The 25,228-nt window shown below is 32.8% G+C and overlaps 1 protein-coding gene across 7 annotated transcripts in view; it reads right to left on the reverse strand.

Annotated features, from left to right (window-relative positions):
* LOC126750197 (uncharacterized) overlaps positions 1-22,000 on the reverse strand; it is an 86,442-nt gene extending 64,442 nt beyond the window's left edge. For 4 of the 7 annotated variants that reach the window (XM_050459751.1, XM_050459742.1, XM_050459758.1 and 1 more), the window contains exons 1-3: positions 12,200-12,416; positions 12,071-12,142; positions 6,667-6,820 (exon numbers count right to left, since the gene is read on the reverse strand). In XM_050459751.1, coding sequence (XP_050315708.1) covers positions 6,667-6,820; positions 12,071-12,142; positions 12,200-12,276 — 303 coding nt within the window. In that variant the 5' untranslated portion in view covers positions 12,277-12,416. Of the gene's footprint in view, positions 1-6,666; positions 6,821-12,070; positions 12,143-12,199; positions 12,417-21,834 lie in introns of those variants that run through there. The other 3 variants (XM_050459774.1, XM_050459778.1, XM_050459765.1) reach the window with 3 other exon arrangements.
* Positions 22,001-25,228: the final 3,228 nt, after the last annotated feature.

Genomic DNA, 25,228 nt, shown 5'->3' on the forward strand with positions numbered 1-25,228 from the left:
AAAATCTCGAGTGTTCTTCAGGCCAAATCGTCTAAATGGTTCTAAGGAACATCTGTGCCAAGTGGCACCTTGGTATCAAAAAATACAGTATCTTTTGGCGTACCGCTAGTACTAATTTTTTGTAAATGATACCGGTAGGTAAGGACTAGCATGATAATGTATAAAGCTCTCAATATCATGACTTGATACTCTTTTCAAGTGATCTCGTGGACCAAAACGGATCTTGGCAATAACATGAGGAAGACGAGTACGCCGCACACACACACCATAACTGATCTAACCAGATCAACATAGTAGGCGGTCTATTATCAATACGCATCTTTATAATAGTCCTGAATAAACTTGCAGTTTGATTAGTAATTAAAATAATAAAACGTAGTGCAAATTGATGTCCTAGTGCCAGATAATACAATAAAATAAGAAAACTGTAAGTCTAATAATGATTTTATTCATAAAACAGCATTAAAGACAATATAAACAATACATTTTGTATCCGACTGCCTCACAAAGTTGGAATTTGTTTTTTTATGGTGCTACACAAAGATCGATAAGAGATCAACTTCACCGGCAAACTGGGCCTACTATACGGGAAGACCGGCCAAAATAAATGTAGGGTAATGTCGCCGATAACGAATCAACAAAGTTTTGAGTTATTGCAAGAAGCTAAATTGCAACATGACAATATTAAAATTGACGTAGAAGCAATAAAAACAGATTTCAATAGTTTTCAAGGGAGAATACAGGAGCGGGAGCTAAAAATCACTGAATTGGAAGGCGAAAACTCAAAACTTCAAAAAAAGGTACAACAACTTGAGGAATCTGGTAAGAGAAATCAAACAGTTATATTTGGTCTACAGGAAAAGGCGGTAACCTCTAAAGGATTTAATGGGAATGATTTAACGCCTCAACAACAACAAGAACAAAAAGTCCATGAAGCAAATGAAGTTACCTTTACAGAGTTCTTTGTAAGCAAAAAGCAACTTTTTAAAAATAATAGTGCTCCCGCAACTCCGAAACCTCGAACCAAGTCTGACAAACAAAAAACTACCCATCACCCTCCTAAATCTTCTCCGACAAGACCTGAGGTAAATTCGGGAAAAATCTTAAGTGGAAAAACATACCAACAAATTAATAATAATCATACTCCCAAACCCTCCAACATTGTTACCAGAACTGTCGCTGCAAGAAAGAATTCATCTTCAAGTGCGGGAGCTGGTGTTGAGAAGAGGAAAAAAATAAACTATTTGAAAAATTTTTCCTACGAACTTTCCTATTGTGATTTTAATGTATGGTATACCTAAGTTATTTATTGCATAAGACTTACTTCTTATTAGACTTTTTAAACGCTTTTGGTTCTCTATTATCCGTAATTATTATAAAATATCAAAAGTTTTAATCTAAATTTATTTTGTGAGAAGAAGAAAGGATTATTAGTCTTATAATGCATCGATTAAAAGTTGGTCACTTAAATGTGCGTTCTCTTTCGACGGGCTTCAATGAATTACGAAATATGGTTAGCGGAAATGAATTGGACATTTTTGCAGTGACGGAAACTTGGCTAAATGGAAATATTCCCACTGCAATGGTTTCTTTACTTAATTATAAATTTTATAGGCTGGATGGTGTGGAGAGGGGTAGTGGTGTGGGTGTATATGTTCGCATGGATTTACAGGTAAAGGTGGTTCTTAGCGATTATCGCAGAATCAAGGAGGTCGAATTGATTTTTCTGGAATTACAGGTGGGTAGGCTAAAACTTTGTTGTGGTGGTTTTTATAGGGTGCCTTCGGAAAACCTGCAGGGGTATGTGGAATACTGGTATAGTCTATTGTCATATGTAATTACTCTATATGGTCCAGTAGTTTTTCTTGGCAATAGCAATATTGACAACAATGTAACAAATATTTTTTATAACCCACAAGAATCACTGCTAACACAGAAAAAATTATAGACGTGATCTACACAAATAACTTTGATTTTATAATTTCTTCTGGAATACTTTTAGCTGACCTAATATCGGATCACATAGCTATCTGCACCACGTTTGCCTACGGGCTGCAAAAGAGTCCGCCCAAGGTGGTAACTTATCGCGATTTTGGGAAGTTTAATGGTGATCTTTTTTCTGAGGAGGTGAGAAGAGTGTGTTGGGATCGGATATTCTATATGCCTGATATCGAACAAAAAATCAATTACTTAAACTATCAAATATTGAAACTATTTGATCGGCACGCTCCCCTTAGGACCTCAAGAATTACAAAAAAGAGTTGTCCTTGGTTAACGGATACAATAAAGGCAGTTCAGCTTTATGAAGTCCTCTGCAGTCTGGCTTTCGAAAAGGACATAGTACAACATCCGTATTATTAAATGTAATAGACGATATTTATAGGTCTCGCGATGTAAATAAAGCTACAGTCTTTTTTTTTGAATTTTTCGAAGGCTTTCGACACTCTGGATCATGATTTGCTTTGTGCGAAGCTCGAATACTATGGCCTTGATCCGACTTACATTAGGTTTTTTATTAATTATTTGAGTGATCGGTATCAGAGAGTCATGATTGGGGATATGGCGTCGGATATAGTGCGCATTACTTCTGGAGTGCCACAAGGATCCATACTTGGACCGCTATTATTTTTGGTATACACTTCAGACATTTTTGGTTGGATTATATATTGCAGTAAGTATTGTTTTGCTGATGATACCCAAATGCGATATTCATTTGACTTTTCATCCGTTGCCGAGGCTTTTTATAAAATAAATAAAGATCTTAAACAAATATATCAATATTCAAAGAGAAATAACCTTGTGCTTAATGCAAAAAAATGCTTAGCTTTAACTTTTTGTCATCCAAAGCACCAAGAAATGATAGAGAGCATTACTAATCTAAACATAAATTCTGAAAGGCTTCCATACGTGAGCGGTCTAGAAATCTTGGGCTTATGGTTGATAATAACCTATATTTCTGCGAACATGAGATGCTATGCCATTTTAAGACCACTATATAGTAATATTCACATAATTAACCATGAGTTAAGAAAAAAGCTCTGCGAAAGTCTTGTCTTTCCCATCATTGATTACCGCTATTTAGTATATTATGTCTCTTTAGATTTACTTACTAAAAATAGATTGCAGAAAATTAAAAATACTTGTAGATTTGTTTGCGGAATAAGAAAGTACGATCATGTTTCTGAAAAACTGGTTGAGCTAGATTGGCTTAAAGTTGATAAATTATATATACAGTGCGAACGTAAAGGTTGGAATAAATTCATTTAAAATTCAGGGGTATGTTCAAAAAAAAACGCTCGGACATGTCGATTTTTATTTTTAACTGCGGGTTTTCTTACTATAATTTATGTATACAGGGTGGCCCAAAAATAAGTTACGGTCATCAACGTAATTTTTTTAAATGTAAACACCTATTTTTTATTTTAGATTTAGGTTCTACATCAAATTCTAAGTACATTTCATGTACCATGTCCTATACCTAAACTCGACCGTTGACTATTGAACACAATAAAAGACTATTTTTGGAAGAGTTATTTATAGCAAGCAACCTATCAGTTATTGTTTGGTTATTTACATTTGTGGTTGGTGTTTTTGATTGTTAACTTGTCACAATTTGTTAACATCAAATAATTTTGAGTGAATTTAGTTTGATTTAGATGCCTAAGCAAAGTTTTGCTTGTGTTAAGTTTATCAAAAGATAAAATTAAAATTTCAAAAAATGGTACGTCTTAGTGAGCGAGAGCGAATAGAGATTTTGATGATGATTGGTTATGGAAACAGGATGCGCACTCAGATGGAAGTCTGTGAAATTTATCATGCCAAGTATCCTGATAGGCCACGTATATCTCAAAGTACTGTCAGTAAAATAGAACAGAAATATCGGGATTTGGGTCATGTCAGGGATAATTATACGAAAGGTCGGTCAAGTATATCAGAAGAGAAGCAACTAAATGTTTTGCTGGCAGTTGAAGAAGATTGCCATAAAACGACTCGCAATATTGCGTTAGAAAATCAGATATCCCAGACATCCGTCGTTAAGTATTTAGGTATAAATAAATGGCACCCTTACAAAGTTCAATTGGTTCATGAACTAAATGAAGATGACCCAGATAGGCGTTTAGAATTTTGTGAGAGACTTATGGACTTGTGCCATGCTAATCCACAATTTTCAAAAAAAAAATGTATTTTCTGATGAGGCAACGTTTTGTCTTCATGGTAGTGTAAACCGGCAAAACTGCCGATATTGGGCTACTGAAAATCCGCACTGGATGATGGAGTGCCACAGCCAAGTCCCTCAAAAAGTAAATGTTTGGGCGGGGGTGATTGAAAACAGGGTTATAGGGCCCTTTTTCTTTGAAGGATACTTAAATGGTGAGAGGTATTTAGAGTTTTTAGAAAATGACTTGGTTCCATGCCTTGCCACTTTATACCCCGATCCAGAAGACCCGGATATATTAGATAATTCCTTATGGTATCAGCAAGATGGAGCTCCAGCCCATTACACTCGTCCCGTGCGCCAGTACCTGGATACCGTTTTCCCTGGACGTTGGATTGGTCGGAGGGGTGCAATTGAATGGCCGGCCAGATCGTCGGATCTGACTCCTTTAGATTTTTTTTTGTGGGGGTATCTTAAGTCCAAAGTTTATGTTAATCGGCCAAACAACATTGAAGACTTAAAAATTAGAATAACGGAAGAAATAAGATTGATAGAACCTTCTGTTATCGATAACGTTTTACAAGAATTTCAGCATCGACTGGGATATTGCCAAGAGGTTCGTGGCAGCCATTTTCAACACTTAATAAATTAATTAAAATATTTTTATGTATTCTTGCTTGATATAAATAACTCTTCCAAAAATAGCCTTTTATTGTGTTCAATCGTCAACGGTCGAGTTTAGGTATAGGACATGGTACATGAAATGTACTTAGAATTTGATGTAGAACCTAAATCTAAAATAAAAAATAGGTGTTTACGTTTAAAAAAATTACGTTGATGACCGTAACTTATTTTTGGGCCACCCTGTATACATAAAATTATAAAAAGAAAACCCGCAGTTAAAAATAAAAATCGACATGTCGGAGCGTTTTTTTTTTGAACATACCCCTGAATTTTAAATGAATTTATTCCAACCTTTACGTTCGCACTGTATATGCCTATTCAATTTTTATATACCGACTAATTCTTTCCACATCACCTCAATATCTCTGTGATAAACTTGAATATCGCTATAATGCCCACAACGCAACCTTAATGTACAGTCATAGATTTAGTATACCTGGTTCTCGTCACGCATTTTTTAAGAATAGTTTCTTATACATCGCTCCGTCTACCTATACCTCGCTAAATGACAACTTTAAGAATATGAGCCTATACGCAAAAACCATACTAAGACAAGCCCACTCAGAATGACACTCCCTTATTATGAGAAAGGTAGGATAAATAGGTCATACTGTTGAGAACTTACCGCTACCAGCATGGTGAGGTGTCACCCCTTCATCGAAGTGTGTACCTCGCAAACAAGAGATCCACTCCGTTCAAACTAGCAAGTGAGGAGAGACAAAGAAATGTGCAATGGCACTGCATGGGAATTATGATCTCGATTAACCTTTTGTCGATATAATTGCATCGAACGCATGGTTGAAGAAAGAAGAGCTGTTTCCTAGAACAGGCTGAACAAGGCTTTCCTTATAGCAATTCAAGACCTGATATTCAACACGAGGAAGTACTTAGAGTATAGTATTGAAGGTGCCCTACAATAAGTACGCGCTCGAGCTTGTCAATGATACCGATAAGTTCACGATATTCTATAATGTATATATTATTACCGATCGCTACGTATCCTTAAAAAACATCTTACATTATTTTAAATGACAAAGAAAAAAATTGAGATTAGGCGAATCGGTCGGACGGTTAACGAATTATTGCAGACGTGGAACTTGGACAAAGTGATTACCGTGTCAATTGTCCTCTCAAGCACAAATCATCTCAAGAGACCTGCACAAGGACATGGAGATAATAGGAATGCACAAGAACATCTACTTTTTTTATATAAAATAATCATTATGAATACTACCAGGATTGTTAGGAGATTTTTAAATCACGAATAGGAATAATGGGAATGCTTGGTTAATATTCCCTCTTTATTTATTAACCAAGGAAACTTAGGAAAAAAAAAACAATAATAATGATAACTTTAATAAAGAATTTATGGAGCTTTCATAAACATAAAACAAAGTTTAGAACTAAAATAAACTTAAGGATAATTAATTTAAAAAATGCCTTTAAATAAACTTGACTGACTGACAAATTAACCACAAAGTAAACTCCATGAAATCAGAATTTCCAGTTCCGGGTATATAAAACCAACACCAGTAATGCTGATCTAAATAAAGCATCAACTAACGAGCTAAGTTTTAAGGTACATTAAATTAGCACCAGGCCTACACCGATACCAATTAATATCTGGAAATGCACTGGTCCGAACGTCTCTTGGAAGAAATTAATAATTTACTCCTGGCACAGGTAGTAACGACCAATTAAAAGGTGCGTTAAATGTCACTTCGGTTGTTTTGGTTGTTTATTAGTGTGTTCTGAGAACTGCTCGAGACCTTAATGACTTGGTTAAATTTATCGTTAAAATTAGATTTTGAATTTGTATAACTAACCTCGGTTAATGTTGTTTCTTCTACGGATTCGCTTTCTTCTTGCCTGTTGGTTCCTGTGCTGACCACTCCGCTTTCTTTGACAGCTACCTGTGTGTTATTAGAAGACATAATTTCTGGATTAACTGGAAAATCTAAGTCTGGAACGCTTGATCTTCTGTAATCATAATAAAAAAGCATTTATAGGATTTGGATCGTTACCAACATTTTAAGGTTATCTAAAAAAATAAATGGGATACCGGAGACAATGCACTAAAATTAGCAAACGGATTTCATCAAGCTAATCAAGTTTAAAATAAAAAAATCAAGCAACAAGTAGATTCAACCGACTATTCGCGTTGCAATTTTGGCAAACTTTCAAGGGATTTGCTTGATAAAGTCATAAACAAGTTTAAATTATTAAGTTCACGTTACTAATGTAGAGTTAAATATTCGATTGTAGGATAGAAGCTTTTAAGGGTTTCTTCGATCTTTTGTCCTTAGGGGCTAGTTGTCTATTTAATATATAATCCTGATCCAGATAAAATGGTCTGTATGATGCTATGTTAATTTCCAATGCTTAAGTGATGTTTATAATAGAATAATTGGAAAATTAGGATCTATTATATTTTGGCAAAAAAAGGAGTTGCTAATTCGAGGTTATGCATGACTTAACATGACTAGAAAAATGTTGAAAAGGAAAACTCACTTGCACGTTTCAAAGCTAGTTATTTTGAAAAGAAGCTATCTAAAGAAAAAAGACATTAAGCAAAAATGTATAAAACATTTGGAGGACTTTCAATTTCTGAAAAGACCTGATAAGTTGGAAGAGCTGTTGTTGTTCAGGAAGCACAAATACTTGAAATAAATAAAAAGAAAAAAAAACATTATATTTGCCTGGTAGAAACATAGAATTAAAGCTTTAACTGCTTGGAAAAAAATTAATTGTTTCAATTGCCTAGAACTTCAGGAAAGAAAATTTATTAATTTAGAAATAAAAACTGGTATATTAGTATAAAATAAAATATTTATTACTTTTTGAAATAAAAATCTTCAGCCTGGAAGAAATAGTATAATCACTGGTCGAAAAAAAAAATTGTTATACTTTATGAAAAAATGAAATAAAAAATAATAGAATGGCAATCATGCAGTTAAAAAAAATAAATTTTTTTATTCGTATAAATAAAATTTCTACTGCTTCGAGAAACCACATTTTTATAACTATCTGAAAAGAGATAGAAATATTTTTAAGTTCACGAAAACGGCTTTAACTCTTTAAGTATTCATGGTCGAAAATTTAAACCACCCTGACTAATGGTTTAAAGGCTCGGTGGTTCAAAAAATAACCATACTATAAACCATATTTTGATGTTGCTTTGCAATGCGCTGCCGAAGCACAAAATTTAAACCACCTATTGGGTTTGGCGGTTAGATTTCTTATTCGGTGGATAGCAGCATTGATGAAACACCTGTTACGAATTAAATTTGAGGTTAAAATAAACAAAAGTTAGTTATCTGTGTCTAAATTTATAAATACTATTAGATCCTACAAAAAGTGATAGCCTACATCATTCCAATAAGTATAGATATTTAATTTACATATATTTATTAGTATGTAGTAAAAAAAACATTGTTTTTATGTGACCCTTTTTTACTACCACCGCTCCACTTAGAATATTGAGTTTCACTAATTATAAAATACCTATACAATATTTTCTTGCAGGTATGGAGCCATTGCCATTTAAGACGGTAGGAGGTTTGACTTACGATGAAGTCAACACACAAATCGACACATTTTATGTCGATACACTGCCTTCGGGGTCTGAGTCAGAAATTGATGTGGACTCCTCCGATATAGAGGACGAAACTTTAGTTCCTACAGTTATTACAGATATGGAAGAAGATCTGCCGGTTTCTGAGGAGGAAGATCCAAGTGATAATATCCCCCTTTCCGAACTACAACAACAGTGGTCAAAAGGTAAAATTCCTGTTTGGTCTAATGTTCATAGACCTGATCTTCCTCAATTTACCGAACCTTCTGGAATTTCTCAGTTTATCAAAGACACTAATGATCCAACACCATATATGATTTTTGAACTGTTTATTACTAAGGAATTTATTGATACTTTGAAACTGTTTCAAACAAATCTTTATGCCGAGCAGGAAAAACTTTCAACTGGGAAAAGCTATGTCCCTACAAACCAGTGTGAAATTAATGATTTACTGGGCATAAATTTATTAATGGGTATCAAACGTAGTCCCAGCTATAAGGATTATTGGTCAACTGCTCCCGAATTGCATGATGATTTTATCAGCTCAGTAATGACCCAAAAAAGATTTGAGATTGACTCAAGATGGCTCTTGAGTCATCTCCATCTGAATAATAATTCTCTGATGCCTCCAAAATCTATTTATGATAAGTTCTATAAAATTCGCCCTATGCTAGAACTGTTGACTTATAACTTTGAAAAATGCCTAATTCCTAATCAAGTACTAGTTGTAGTTAATGAGTCAATGATTAAATTTAAGGGTCGTAGTAGCCTTAAGCAGTACATGCCAAAAAAACCAATCAAAAGATAAATCTGGTTATTGTCTAAAATTTGATTTTTACACTGGAAAATCACCTACTGGTGAGTTAGAAAAGTGCCTTGGTTCAAGAGTCGTTACAAATCTGATAAAACACTTAGAAAATAAAGACCATGATAATTTTTTTACTAGCTTCGATCTATTTCAACAATTGAAAAATCCATGCTGTTGGTAAATGTTAATCGTCGTCATATGCCAAAATTTAAACCAGACAAGAATTTGAAACGCGGTGATGTGCAATGGTTTACAAGCAGTACCGGATTGTTAGCTGCAAAATGGAAAGACCGTCGATGTGTTCACATATTATCAAATTTTCATCAGCCAGAAGATGTAGGAACAGTAAAAAGAAAAGAAAGAAGTGGATAAATTACTGAAATTCCATGTCCTCAATCTATAATCGATTACAATTCTAATATGAATGGAGTCGACATATTTGACCAAAGACTTTCTAACTAAAAGATTGACCGTCGCAGTAAAAAGTGGTGGCATCGAATATTTTTTTTACTTATTAGATGCATCAAATGTAAATTTCAATATTATTTATAATAGGTTGGAGTTACCAAAAATGTCTGCTAAAGATTTTAGACGAAGTGTCATATACGGTTTAATCTCAGAAACGCTTGTAAATCGAAAGAGAAATTTGGTTGCACCATCAGATGTTGAAATAAACAAATACAAACCTTACGTACCCTTAGAGATAAGACAGCAGTCATCTGCTCATTAACCTACAAGGAATACCAGAAGAAGATGCGCGCTTTGTAGCACTAAGGCTAACACAGTAAGGACGGATTGGGTATGTTCTATATGTAAAGTCCCTTGGTTCTTGGGAAAACGTAAAGAGTGTTTCCAAAGTTATCATGCAACGTAAATTTTAGTACCCAAGTTTGTATGAGTTTTTAAATAAATTTGTTATCTTACTCTTAGTTTTTTTATTTTGTGTCGCGCGCAGTGGTCCACCGAATTATTCAAATTTAACAAAAAACTGATTGGCAAATTTTCATTTTTTTACTATTACTAATGTATTAAATTACTACAATTTTACAAAAAATATAAAAATTCATAAAAAAATATTTTGGCTCCACTAGGTATTTTTTTACCAACTAAATTAGGCGCCGCTAAGAGTTAACTACTTAGAAATTAAAATACTTTCTAGTTCGTGGAAAAACTCTTCAAACTATCCAATAAATTAAAAATATAATGAAATCATTTCCAGTTTATGAAATAAGAGACTTTAACTACATCGAAAGAATAAAAAATTAATTTGCCATTGGAAAGAATACATATTACTGCCTAGGAAACTGTATAAAATGCCTAAAACATAGCCTAAGTACCTGAAATATAAAAACTAATTTTGGAATGAAATATTTCAACACATTCAAGTGAATCAAGAAAATAATAAAGTACGTCAACTGCGTGAAAAAATGTGTTTCCATTATTCGAAAATAAGAGATTTTACTGCCAATAAAAATATCTTAAATGTCTAGAACAAAAACGAAAATGTATTTTAGGTTATAAATAAAATTCAGTTACATCAAACATAAAAAATAAGTCCAAGTTTTGGGATAAAAGACTTCAACTGAATCAAGTAATAAATGACTTCAACTGCCTGGACAAACAAGCTTTCGTTATTTGGAAAAAAGGGTTTACTACCTGGAAAACAGTCTGAAACGCCTCGACGAAAATCTAAAATACTTTTAAGCTGATGGAAAAAGGCTTTGGTTACCTGAAAAATTAAGAGTAAGCCACATTTTGAGATAAAAAACGAGTTTTCGTTAATTAAAAAAAATATATTTTACTGCCTGAAATGTCTAAACGAGAAACCAACATATTTTCTAATTTATAAAAAAAGATTTTAGTTACCCGAAGAAGTAAAAGTATTTTGGGATAAGGCTTCAATTTAATTAAGGAAATTATTAATGATTTAAAACTTATTAGAAAAAAATAAGGTTAATTGAAAGGAAGAATGTAGTTAGAAAGCAGGTTTTCATTATGTGGGAAAAAATGTACTGCTTGAAAAATAGCTTAAAATTTCTCAAAGGCAAATTATCGTGAAACATTATCCTTTGCCATCTTAAGCTTAAAATTACAATAAGCCCATTCTTTGTTTGGACCAAAAAACGTGACGGCTGATTTTGATGGATTTACTTTGAGCTCATTTTTTGTTGCATGAACGTATATATTACTTAGGCATCTATTCATCGAATTCTCGGCATCCACTACATTTCTAGAATTAAAGCTAATTCGCATCTGGGTATCGTCTGCGTACCTTTCCATTTTACAATTACTCTCAACAAGGTTTTCCATATCAAATGTGTAAATTAAAAATAGCAAAGTACCTGGAAAACTCAAATCTCAAATTATCTTAAATAGGAAAATTTGAAGTACTATAAGTGGACGACAAGTAGAAATTTTAAGTTTTACTTAACGAATTAACAACTTATTAGCTCATGAAAAAAGAAATGCTGCATGGAGAATATGTAAAATAGTTTTCTGGAGGACATTTTTTTTGTAAAAAACTTCTGGATAATAATGACTATAAGGAAAACTTATGCCTTGAAAAGAGATCAAGTTTCAAACAATTTTCTTTTTATTGAGACGACCTTCAATTACTTCCCTACCTCATCTACCTTTCTATCTACCTCCTCACCCATCTCCTACCTTTAACCCCTATTAAAAATTAATCTATCAGACTAACTATAAAAAATAATTGTTAAAAATCTAATTTTAGAAAGCAATTCATTAAAAATTTTATTTTTTTTACCTAATTAAATTTAATTGAAAACATTTACCATACTACACAAATGGTTACAAACAAAACATACTTGGCCACATTAATTTTTACCTTTTAGATCTTTGAAATGTTTCCCAAACAATATAAGCTGCGATAATCCCAATAGAGGATTTAACATATTTTCTGTAAAACAATAAAGAAATTTATAACAGCTTTTATTATAAAAAATTGCAAGCTTACCCTTCTAAAGCTTGCTGAGGCGCATAAATAAACCGAAAAAAGACCAGCCAAAAATAATTAAAAAATCCATCAAGCATTTTTCGAAAATTAACTAGTATACCCCAAAGAAAATCCCGAAAGATACAGCACTAGCATTTGGGCAATCACGTAAAGGACAATTTGTAAAATATGCCTTAAAATTTCCCAGAAACGATCGTATGTGCAGCACATAACTTTTTTTGACAAACTACTTGTCAAATGGACATTTAAAATGGCTCGTCACGATATTACGAAGGCGACATTCTTAAGGGACAATTTGGCACAAGGTGCCGGATTTCTCGAGGTGTAACCTTTAAAAAAGGATCTTGACACTCTCGGATAAAAATAAGTTTGAGATGACGACAGTTTTGCTCTTATTTTTATTAATTGGTAATGGAGGAGTGAATATTCGTGTATTATATTAATGATTTGATTATGTTATTTGCTATTTTGCGATTTTATTATGTGTAAAAAAAGGTCCAAACGTGAAGTTGTCAAGACATTTTCAAAACGATAGTGCATATATGTCAACAAGAAAAAATTATGAACACTACTGATTTTAATTATGTTAATTTTTATCTAAATATCTAGTCTTTGTGTTCTAAAGTACTGGCAGCTAAAGGCGCTCCATGTATCTATTCCATACTTATTTGTGAGAAACACTGGCAAATTTGGTTCTATTGAGGTTCTGTCTCAAAAGTATAAAAGTACTTTCAATTCAACAAATTCAATTCGCACTCAGTACGAATTAAATTTTGCTGGTAAATCTTTTACTTATACCATTTATAGAGACTTATACCATTTATACACCAGAGGCACTTTAAGAAACTTGTTGTCTATTTTTAAGTTTTGTCCTCCATAAAATAGTTTGATTAAAAATATTTCTACCAGTGGATATAATTGGGCAGGACTGTACAATACCCATTAACCTATGATATGTATAACTATCCGTTCATCTAGGAATTATATGGCTATTGACATTTTTCCCCAAAAAGTTTATGGTAAATTGGAATGGTTGCTGGAAGAAAATATCGTCCTATTTATAAATCCCCATAACGTGACATTAACAATTTTTTTTAAATAGGTTAGGAGGGCTTCTCAGTGGCTTTTCGGTTAATCAAGGCTATGCCAATGAGATCAATGTAAAGTTTAATTTACACCAAGCCCGCATAGAGAGTTGTACTAATTTTTAGACTTCATCCTACTATTTATAGGAATGTTGATACAATTGAAGCTTATATTGCCTGGTTAATATATTCGCAATTGTTTTTTATCAGGACTATAAAACAATGATTTATGACATCTCTTTATTAGCTAGGAATTATCTTAAGTTGTATAGTAAATTCTTCGATGTCTGGTGATGCAATTCGTATTTGCTCTCATTCATTAAGCTTTTTTAATTTGACTGATAACATTTGGTGGGACGATATAGCTAGTTATGAAAATGTTTAGTCCTCTTTAGATTGTTTCTCTCTGTATCTTATACTTATTAAATGTTTCGAATGCCGAGAATATTATGGCAGTATCATCTGCATAAGAAACAATTACACCATTATGAAGCCTTAGACTGGCCAGTGTATTTATATACAGGGTGTTCATTTGAAAACTTCCCACCACGGATTTATCGAAGACCACTGTTAAAAAAAAACGCCGAAATACGTCAAAAGGTTTGCCAAGGGGGACAACTTTCTAACCTAAAATTACTTCACCCCCTTTCACCCTCTGCCCCCCAGGGTCATCCCCTTAAAAATTTTAAATGGCAAGGGGTATCGAGTAATAGCTTGTTTAAAAGGTCTTTCGAAGTCTTTTATTTTTACGTTTGATTTTTTTAAATCGGTCGATTCGTTTTCGAGAAAATTAGAAAAATCTTTGTTTATCTTAATTTGTTCAGATAGAAAATAAAAACATGAAAATATCAGTTTTTAACTCAATAAGTGTTAATTAAATAAAAAGTTAAATAAAATGTTGCCCGTTTTTGGCCAAACAATGATATAGGCGATGTTTAAATTCCTGACGGACATTTTCAAAAACTGTAGGATATCATGGCAGCTGTCGAGGATGCGTTAACGAAGTTCATCCAAACTTTCAGGTTGGGGAGTAAACACAATAGATTTCAAATGGCCCCATGGAAAAAAGTCTAACGGCGTTATATCAGATCTAGCAGGCCTTTCTATAGGCCCCCTTCGCCCTATCCATTTATCTGGAAACTCGTCGTCTAGCCATTGCCGAATGGGAAGAACATAGTGAGGAGGAGCGCTGTCTTGCTGGAAATATATTTCAGCCTCATCAAGTATAGGGTTTCCATCATCATCGATTTGGTTTTCAATGGATTCAGTGATAAGCGGATTGATGGTATTTTCCAACATATCCAAATAAATGTCTCCTTTTAAATTTCCGTTAATAAATAATGGCCCAATCACTTAATTTTCTAAAATGCCTGTCCATACATTAATTTTTTAAGGGTACTGGGTATGCCCTTCTACAAATGCATGAGGAATTTCATTGCTCCAATATCTACAGTTATGCTTATTAACAAATCCATTTAGATAAAATGTGCATTCATTGCTGAAGCAGATATTCTTTACATGAATAGTATTATAATTAATCGCTTCAGTCATTTTTTCACAAAACTCAACTCGCCTATCGAAATGGTCTTCGGTTAACTCTTGCAATATTTTCATTTTGAATGGATGAAATTTATGAAGTTTGGTAACTGTGTGAACAGAGCCTAATGAAATACCAGTGGCAGCAACAATTTTGCGTAATGAAGTATTAGGATTTATTCCAAAATGACCGAAAACTTCAACTTTAGCGGCTTTATCCAAAATTCACGATGATCACGTTTTTTATTTGCAACAGATCCAGTTTCAGTAAACTTAGTAAAAAGGTCCAAAACATACCTATGCGAAGTTATCTTCTCCGGATGTCCTTTTAAAGAAGCTATTACTCGATACCCCTTGCCATTTAAAATTTTTAAGGTGATGACCCTGGAGGGCAGAGGGTGAAAGGGAGTGAAGTAATTTTAGGTTAGAAAGTTGTCCCCCTTGACAAATCTTTTGACGTATTTCGGCGTTTTATTTTTTTAACAGTGGTTTTCGATAAATCCGTGGTGGGAAGTTTTCAAATGAACACCCTGTATAATAAAAACAATAGCAGTCCCAAAACTGTCCCCTGCGGCTATATTATTTTGATATCTAAAGGGTCACTTAATGCATCTTCAATTTTTACATATTGTACCCTACCGTTTAAGTAACTCTTAAAGACGTCCAATACTGCACCCCTTATCCCGTTCTTTTTAAGAACATCTAAAAGCAGGTCATGGGGGACAGTACCGAATGCCTTGGCAACATCTAGAAACAAAGCTACACATTTTTCCTTATTATCAAGTTTATTAGTTATTTCTTTTGTTAGAAGATAAAGAGCGTCAGTGATACTTAGCATAAAAAATTAATAAATTTAGACTATATATTTAATAGTCTTCCTTTAACACATTATTTGAAAATCTTAGCAAAGTTATTAATTAAATGAATTGGTCTATAGTTTATTATTTTCGATCTATCACCTGATTTATATATTGGAAAAATCACTAATATTTTGATCAAGTAAAAAAGTATGATTATTCTTTATGAATTTTGCAGATAGTTTATCAATGCCAGGGCTACGGGTATTTTTTAGGCTGTTAATTTTTCCAATTATTAATTTTTATTCACTGGCTTGAGATACATTGATCTCAGCTGATTGACACAACTCCTCGTTGTTGTTATTTAATATGGATGGAGTTATGTGACCTGCTTCAGTTTGAGCACTATGTGTTGCCTCCCTTATAAAATTGTAAACCTTTTTTAGATAATTTCCCGCATTTTCAATTTCATCCTTATAAGTAATCATATTTACATTTTTCAATAAGATTTTTTAATTTATTTCTATGTTTTAATTTTTTTATTATCTTCGTCATTAAATCTGTAATAATTTTTGTTTAATTTTTTCTCTATTTTTTATGCTTATCATTAGACTGTTGGTAATCCATGGTTGTCGTTTTCTAAATTGCTTCTGCCTATTTTCTTTCATATTAATAGTAGCTTTTTTAACTAATAGATTAATTTTCTTGTTAAATTCATCAGTGGCTTTAATTATATCTGAAAGGCTTAGTACCGGTACCCAACTTTCCTTTTGTAACAATAAAAAGTTTTTCATTAAAAATTTCATTTTTTTGTTTATTGAATTGCATTCTTTATTTTTTTTATTAATACAAGTTTCATTCAAATTTAATATAATAGGATAATGATCAGTAAGGTCCATGTGAACTATAAAAGAATTAAAGTTATAGAATTTTTTACTTATATTCGTTCTCAAGAAAATGTGTATTTTAAAATTTACATTATTATCATTCTTATTAAAAATGTCTATATTAATGTCTCCTAAAAATATATCTATACGACCCTTTTCAGCCTGCGCCAAATATGCCTCAATCTGTTCCAGAAATAACATTATATTTGTAATTTGGTCTGTATGAGTAAATAATGTTAAATTTTTGACAGGCCTTTTTTTAGAAAGACTTTACTTCCAGTTACATTTCATCTATCCAACAAGGTGTGCGTTATGTCATAAAGGAATGTTGACTTTAAAAAAATTCCTGTGCCATCATTCTTATTATGCTTAGCACCATTATAGAACATCTTATATCTCCTTATATTATATTGCCCATTGAAACTTTCAAAATTTTAATACAAAATTATAATGTCAAAATGTTCCAGATCATAAGTCTCAAAAACAGCCAGAAACTTATTGAAATTTTTATGTATACTTCTTATATTAAAGTGTGCGATATTTATTAGTTTACTGTCTTTAATAGTTTAAGTTTATTTTTGTTTGCACTTCACTACCACATATGATGTTTTAATCAGCGTCCATCTCCGACATCTCTAGGTGTTGCAGTATATTTAATTCTGGTATTTCATACGCCATTTTCAACACCATCTTTAATCTAGTTCAGGAGGCTGTACCTAATCCAATTAATGCGAATCATTGCAACGAATCATTTATTGATATTCCAAATGGATTAAAATATTATCTTCTTCTACCAATAATCGACTTTTTAAGTTATGACTAATAAGTATCTCTTACATTATGATAACTAAAACCATATGATTTTTCTTTTAGTGAAATATCCTATTATAGTGCGTCTCGTAATTAATGATATGATTAACAGTTCCAGCAAAAGACCAGTATGATTTTATTATGAGACTGTTAATAATTACAATGAAAACCTAATTGTTATATATTTTCAGGGGCACCTTCCCAAGATGCCTTAAAATTGCTAAGATGGCTTCCACCCATAAGAGGTGTTCAAGCAGTAATGCCGAAAACTATAATGAAACTATTTGTCTTATGCTTATTTTTTAAGTAACGTAATCTAGGAAAAAAATTCCATTGACAATGCAAAAAGAGATTTATGCGATGGCTTTTAGAGCGACTTGCCTAAATTTTAATTTAAACTTAACAAGACTCAAAAAATTATTTTTGGTTCAATCAACAAAAAAAAATTTAGAAAAGAAGTCTGTCAAATTATGTTGGTGCATTTATTTATTCGTAACCTGGCTGGATTTGTCTCCACCTTCATAATTAAAACTGACTATTTTAGATACTTTCACTGTTTGATATATCAGTTGGAGTGATTCTGGGTATATGTCCAAAATATTTGGGTTGCAAAGGAGGCGTAGTGTATAGAGGTTAAATCTCATCTGGGTTATAAAGCAATTGATAGCATCGAATATCCTTACCTTAGGATGTGCGTATATACTTGCATATAAATCATTGGTAAAAGATAACTTGTAAAGTAATCAGTATGTCAACAAAAGTGTTTGAGTTACTTTGGAAAATAGTACCTAAATCTCTATATCACAATGATTTTTTTTGAGGCAAAACTTGTATAAATTGTTGAATTGTCAGACAGTGGAGAGCTGTCACTTAAGGAAGCTGTTATGCACATTGATCTGTTAATGGACCCACCAGTCTCACTGAGGATTACGAGAGGCCAATAGCCTTAGAAAAGCTAATGAGGTAATTAAAAGGATATACAAGATATTTAAACCCAGCGCATAAGTGCTAGGCACTCCCCGATAGTGTCATCCTCCTTCCGTCACCACTGGCTTTCAGGTTGTCTGCAATATCTATGAGATGACATCTAAAATACCAGTTTCCGGTTAAAAGAGCTGTCACTAGACTGTGATTTTGCGTCTCTTTAAGTGCAGTAAATATTTGGTGAGGTTGGCAGATGGCTCATCTTTGTATTCCTTAGAATATCCCATGCCAGGTGCTTCCGCCCATCTCCGAAGGGTCTATTCGTCTAGAACACTCTTCATTGATGCAACAGCTTCACATCTGGATATATCCATTAAAGGTTTGGGACCCATTGTCTGTTTCGCAGTCCCAGTTTCGCAATCAAGTTTTCGGAATAGCCCCAGCATCAGGCTAGGCACTCAGACTGAGCCCCATAGCCTATCTTCCTATCGTGGTATATGGAGCCCCACCACAGAAATCTGCATCAGCTCTGTTGTTCATTCTAGAGACATCTGTAGCCTGTAATATCATTACCTCGACTTGAATCCCAAGGTCCAAAGGCGAAAGGCTCAACAGAGACTTAGGTACTCTAGTTGAGGCCGTTCGCATGGAACTCGTCATGCTTAGGCATATACAGCAGTTGAGCTCGAATTTTTGCCATATCCATGATAGCCTGGTATTTAGGAAGAGATCTGACTATAGATAAGTAGATACGAGTACAATGAAGGATCTTAGGGAACAGACTCCAGGTGCTATTAAAACAATAATAATTTGTCTCTCTCACCTTTAGAGTTTGGCTGTTTTCTGTCTCTTTTTTAAGTTCTTTGTGTTAGCAACACTTGCAGCCTCAGAAACGTCAAGAATTTTTGTTGTTTTAAGTCCAAAAGAAAAAAGCGGTAAAGTGGAAGGAATTACGCGGGATAAACCGGCATCGTTCTTGCAGTTTTTCGTATAGAAGAAATAGTATCTGGTGGAATTATATAGTGAACTTAGTTATTATTCCACGAAATTAAATGCTTAAGGAGGATTCAAATGTTAGCGTTAATATCAGTTAGTTTCAGTTTGTAAATCTACATTGGTGAGTTATTTTTTAATTGATTTAAGATTTAAGCGTTCTTCTTTAATGTTTTGTTTGTTTATTTAGAATGGTAGTGACCTTACAATAAAATGTTCCTTATATCTCAGTCATTTTATTAATTGCGTCTGCATCCCCAATATTTAACATTTTACTATGCATATGTAGTAAAATTTAGCGTATACAGACGTATTCCTTAAAAGAAATCAAGCAAAAGATTCCTATGAATATATGTCCTAAACATCTTAGATCAACCCACTAGTACACAACCCACAGTATCGTAAAGTTAAAAAAATATTTACTTTTTTCGATAAATTTCATACATCTCTACATGTATTCAATTAGGAAAAGCTTTAAAAAAATGCCAAAAATAGAACTAAAAGTAATACTTGAGAAAGCTAATCAGATTTAGGCGTAATAGCTATCCACAATGATCCACAATGGCGAAAACTTACCTATAATAGAAACCAGATACGTTTTAAAAGAAACAAAGAATTCAATAATATTTTTCATCACAAGTAAAACCTGTGGCGTTTTCTTTTAAAAAAGTATTCAGTTCAAAACCCGCATGAACGCCCACGCCAAATATAAAAATGTGAATTATGTATAGGAAAAGCGCTATGGATGCTTAGAAGCTGCGTACCAATTTTCGGAAAAAAATATCTACAGGGGTATCAAATTTATAGAAAAAAAGCATGTTTTTTTCTTTCAACGTACATGGTGGTTCTGTAGTGTCAAATCTAAGACGTTTAGGTTAGGAGATATGTTCATAGGTACTTTTTTGCTTTTTCGCTCCTCACAAGATCTAATTATTGAGATAAAATGTCTTTTTATTTAAGTTTTTTATCTTATTCGATAGAATTAAATAAAGAAGTATTGACAAAATTAGCATAGTAATAAATTTAGTCTCTCTCCTAATACATACCAAGCAAGGATGCGTCTATGAAAAGTTTGTTATTACAAAGGCTGATAAAGGCAACGGCGCAATTGTTATAACGAAAGAGTCAAGAAAGAAAATGAAGGACAATTTATGGAAGAAATGGCTAAAAACCAAAAAAAATTTCAATTAAAACTCCAAACCAAAATCTGGCTTATCGAACATTTATAAATCTAAATATAGTCCAGAAATCTTTTCTAGCGCATCAGCACCTAATTGAAAATTAACTAATTGGTAACATACTATTCTGTAATGAGAATTTGTGAGTCATTAGTTTTTATATTTTTCCCTAATTTTATTTTTTTAGTTTATTGTACCTTTTTATGCAAAAGTATAAATACATTTAAATAGCGTGTAGTAATTAAATAATTGATAAAATCAGATGATTTTCGATAAATCTCTCCCTAGTCTCCCTATATGCCAATTTTAGAAATCATAATGCTGGAAAAGATTTTTTTATGTAATCAGCCAAACTGTACGGGAAAAATACAACTACCCTACAATCTAACAAATAATATAATAATTAAGAAAACAATGTTTTAGCTATATAAAAAAAAACTTTATCGTTTCATATTATTAAAACATAAAATTTAATGGCAGTTTCTGAGTTTTCCAAAATGCATATAGCCGAGTGGTAAGGAAAATCGCGTAACAAAATACCCAATCCCGCACTAATTTTAGAGGCTTTTAAAATAAATGTTGTTTGTGAAATAAAATGTATGTTTTAACTAAATGGGTGCGTCGTAAATATGATTTCTTTTGGGCTATAATACATTTTCTGGCATATAAATTCTATATTTATGCATTGAAATGCATAATAAACCATATCATTTCTATCACGATCATTCACATCCACATGGATTTAATGAATTAGGGAAATATAAAAATAATTTTAAAAAATAAAATATTAAAACAAAAACCAAAATCTCTATAAGTAAAGAACAGAAATTAAATTATTAAATTAATAAAATCTACAAATATGTACTTAATTATTATTGTTTTAAATTTTTGCTAAATATTAAATATTTGCTGTCTTTTATAATAAAATTGTCTATAAAAAATACAATCTTAAAACAAAAGCTTAACTTAAACAAATTAAACTTAAATACTAATTGAAATTTTATCCTCAGTTTTCATAAGTGAGTACTCACTCTTAATCAGAGTCTTAAGAGAAGTGGGTGCACCAAAAAATAATGATTTTATTTTGAGTGGTGAACAATTTTGAAAATCACTGCGCTGAGTCACTCCATAGCTATTTAGAACACGGCAATTCAGCATACCTATATTTTTCATTTTGGCAAACTTGACGTAAAAATATGTGATAGGTTCAATTAAACTTGAGATCTTATAAAATAAATATTTATATTAATTTAGTAAATAAAAATAAATTTATAAAATTTCAAAACTTTTATAGTAACAATTAGTTTTAATACTATAAGTAAAATTATTAATTTTACTATTAGGTTTAAGCTATACCAGAAAGCCATAAATATATTGTTCTTGCTTTATTTTATTAAAATTATAGTTAATCATAATAAAACTCACCAAAATTAAAAAATTTCTCGAAAAAAAAATTAGTAAAACACACTCAAGTTGAAACAAGAATCTGAATAAAGCGATTTCGAAAAGCAGACGGCCGGTCGTTGACTAAACCGTCGTGACCGGGGGTATTCAGGAAAACGGTGATTTGCGCATGCCAGACATAAGCGAAGCCTGGATAAACGAGATACCGGGAAAATAAGGATCGCCGCGAGCCCGCTATTTTCGATGAATTTACGAGTTTTTGGCCGCGGGCCCATTATTATTCGCCATTTAGTTCGCTGGATTGCCTTTGGTTTACCGTTAAGTCTGGATTAAGTTTTTTAGGAAAATTAACTTTTTATTTCCTGGGATTTTTCAGTTTCAAGCAAATACATAAAAAAATATTATAAAAACGGTAAAGAAGCTTTAAAAAGGGAATTACGGCTCAAAATGTCCCTATTACAAAGCATAAAATAAAAAAATCATCATTTAGATTAAAAAAAACCTGTAGAGTTTTGTACTCATACAGGGTGTTTCACTAAGCATGGATCACGGGTGTATTTCTGGAATTGACAATCACTATCTTACACATTATAAAAGTGTTTTTTTTACATTATAAAAAAATTACTAAATATTATTTAATAATTTTAAGTAATTATTACTAAATATTACTATTATAGAAAATCTTACCTTAAAAATAAGTTTTACAACTCAACATTTCCAACAACACATTTCCAAAGAAAAATGGGCTGAACTGCAAAAACTTAATCCTAAGTCTAATAATAATGATAATAACATTCCATCGGCTTTATCTGAAGATCTCAAAAAAATAAATTAATTTTTTATTAATCAATCAAACTCTACATGCCCTTTAGACAATACCTTAATTCAGACCTACAATACCCATTGTTAAGAAAATTTGCTACTTTAAATAATATTTAAGTTTAATACATTTTTGACCGTACGAAAACTCCTTCTTCTTGCGAAAAGAGCTAGACGGTTTTCCGAGTATCTTCTTCCCGGCTTGAAAAATAATATTTTGTACGTATTTGGTTAGTTAGTTAAGTTTTGGTTGTCGATTAGTATTCGTTGCGATGACATAAGTTTAAGTCCGTGGCCGTCGTTTATTGTAACGATATTTTATATCAGCAGAATTTACCATTTTATGTGTTTAATACCGTGATAAATGTTAATTGAACCAGTGATGTACAGTCTGTGTTTTTAACGAAATAAAAATCCGATTAAGATAAATTTGAGTCGCTTTTATTTCAAACATTTTTGGTCTTCGAGCTCGGATTTTTGGTTTTTGGGTCCTTCCATGTGAACTTTTAGTGTTTTCGTGCATGGTGTTGCACGATTGGTTCTTGGATAAAACGGTATAAATTGGTAAACACAATTTGGGGATTGGAAAGTGAATTTGATGTGTGAATTCCAGTGTGGACTTTCCAATCGTAAATAGTCAGGCCCGGACTTGGAATTTGTTTAATTTGGGAATTTGTCTATTGTGAGAGGCAAGTTACAAATAGCTGGCTTATTAAGCGTTTTGCTGTGGATACTAAACGCGCTGTGAAGAGCTGTACGCTATTTGAAGGGTTTATTTGTGGGAACCCAGGAGGTGTTGGTAGCTGGTGCTGGTGGCCTTATTCCTTATTGTGTGGGCTCTTAAGCGGCAAGTGGCTTAAAAAAGTGGACTTTTTTGGACAGTGCTTCGTAGTGTGGAGTGCGGCAAGTAAAATTTGGTGAAAAATAGTAAAGAACAGGTAACATAGGTTAAGAATTTTGTGGCTTCTATATTACTATAAATTTTGTTGCATATTTGTGTTTGCGTTACGTATTAGGATACAGGGCTTTTATATAAAATTGTACAATGGAGGAAGAGCTTAAATTGTTAATTAAAAAGCGAGGGGCTGTGAAGGGGCGAATCACTCTTTTCAGAAAATATTTGGCAGAAATTGAGGATAAAGTTTCTAATTTGGGGGAAAATGAGCTTTTAGATGAAACCCTTTTTATAGAGTTAGAAACTAGATGTAATAAAATTGAGGAAATCTTTGGGGAGTTTGAGGGTTATCAAACTGAGATAGAATTAAATTCTAATGAAGAAGATTTTGAATTGAGGCTTAGTGAGAGGGATGCTTTTGAAAATGATTATTTTAAAGCGGTGAGTAGGGCAAAAAAGATATTAAAATCTCGTAAGGACGGAGATAATAAAAGCGATATTTCGAGTGTATCTGAGGCACCCTCAAACATGAATTCTGGGGCAAGTTTAAATGTGAACAACGCGGTTCGCAATGTGGTTACGGAAAATCTTTCAAATAGTGTTAAATTACCGTTAATTTATATTCCAACTTTTGATGGGTCTTATAATAAATGGCTGAAATTTAAAGACACATTTGAGAGTTTAATCCATAAAAATCAAGGTATAAGTGAAGTACAGAAATTTCATTATTTGAGGGCGCAGTTATTGGGGTCTGCTAAGCAAGTAATCGAATCTATTGAGTTTAGCGCCGTAAATTACAACATAGCGTGGGAGTCATTATGTAAAAGATTCAATAATAAAAGAATACTTATCCAAAACCACATTTCGGGAATTTTTGAGGTTTCTCCTTTGCGACATGAGTCTTCTGAGGGCTTGAGAAACTTGTGTGATACGGTGTCGAAACATTTGCGGGCATTAGAAAATTTGGGTAGACCGGTGCAATCTTGGGATGATTTAATAATTCATCATTTAGCCTCTAAGTTAGATCGTATTAGTTTAAAAGAGTGGGAGAGCCTTAAGGTTAAAAATGAAACTCCTTTGTTGTCAGATTTTAAAGAGTTTATTAAAGGTAGGGCTGATCTGTTGGAAACTCTAGAACATTCTAGGAGTCCCAAGGTAGAGAAAGATCACATTTCAGGTAACTGGCGTAAACCCAAGGAACAAAAGGCATTTTTAAGCGTTGGTAAGAAGTGTCCAGTGTGTAAAGACCTTCACGAACTGGTAAATTGCAAAAGGTTTTTGAATTTCCCTGTTCCAATTCGAGTTAGTATTGTAAAAAGAAATAGGCTTTGTATGTGCTGCTTTTCCTCTAATCATTTTAGTATGAAGTGTACTGCACCTAAGTGTGCAAAATGTAGTATGGATCATCATACATTATTACACTACTCTAGGGCCTCCTTAGAGGGGAGTAGTGCTCAGGTAAATAAGGGCCAGGAAGTTGTTGTTAGTACTACGAGTGGAGGTACAGAGCAGACTAGTATCACTATGTCTACGAGTAGCGGTAAAAATTGTGGGTATCGCGGCCAACAGGTTTTGCTCTCAACAGCGGTGGTCAAGGTTAAGGATGTCTATGGTGAACTACATGAATGCAGGGCTTTATTGGATTCGGGTTCGATGAGCAACTTTCTGACGGAAAAGATGTATAACAGGTTAGGGTTGCAG

This window comes from Anthonomus grandis, chromosome 1 (assembly GCF_022605725.1).
Source record: "Anthonomus grandis grandis chromosome 1, icAntGran1.3, whole genome shotgun sequence".
Taxonomy (NCBI): domain Eukaryota; kingdom Metazoa; phylum Arthropoda; class Insecta; order Coleoptera; family Curculionidae; genus Anthonomus; species Anthonomus grandis.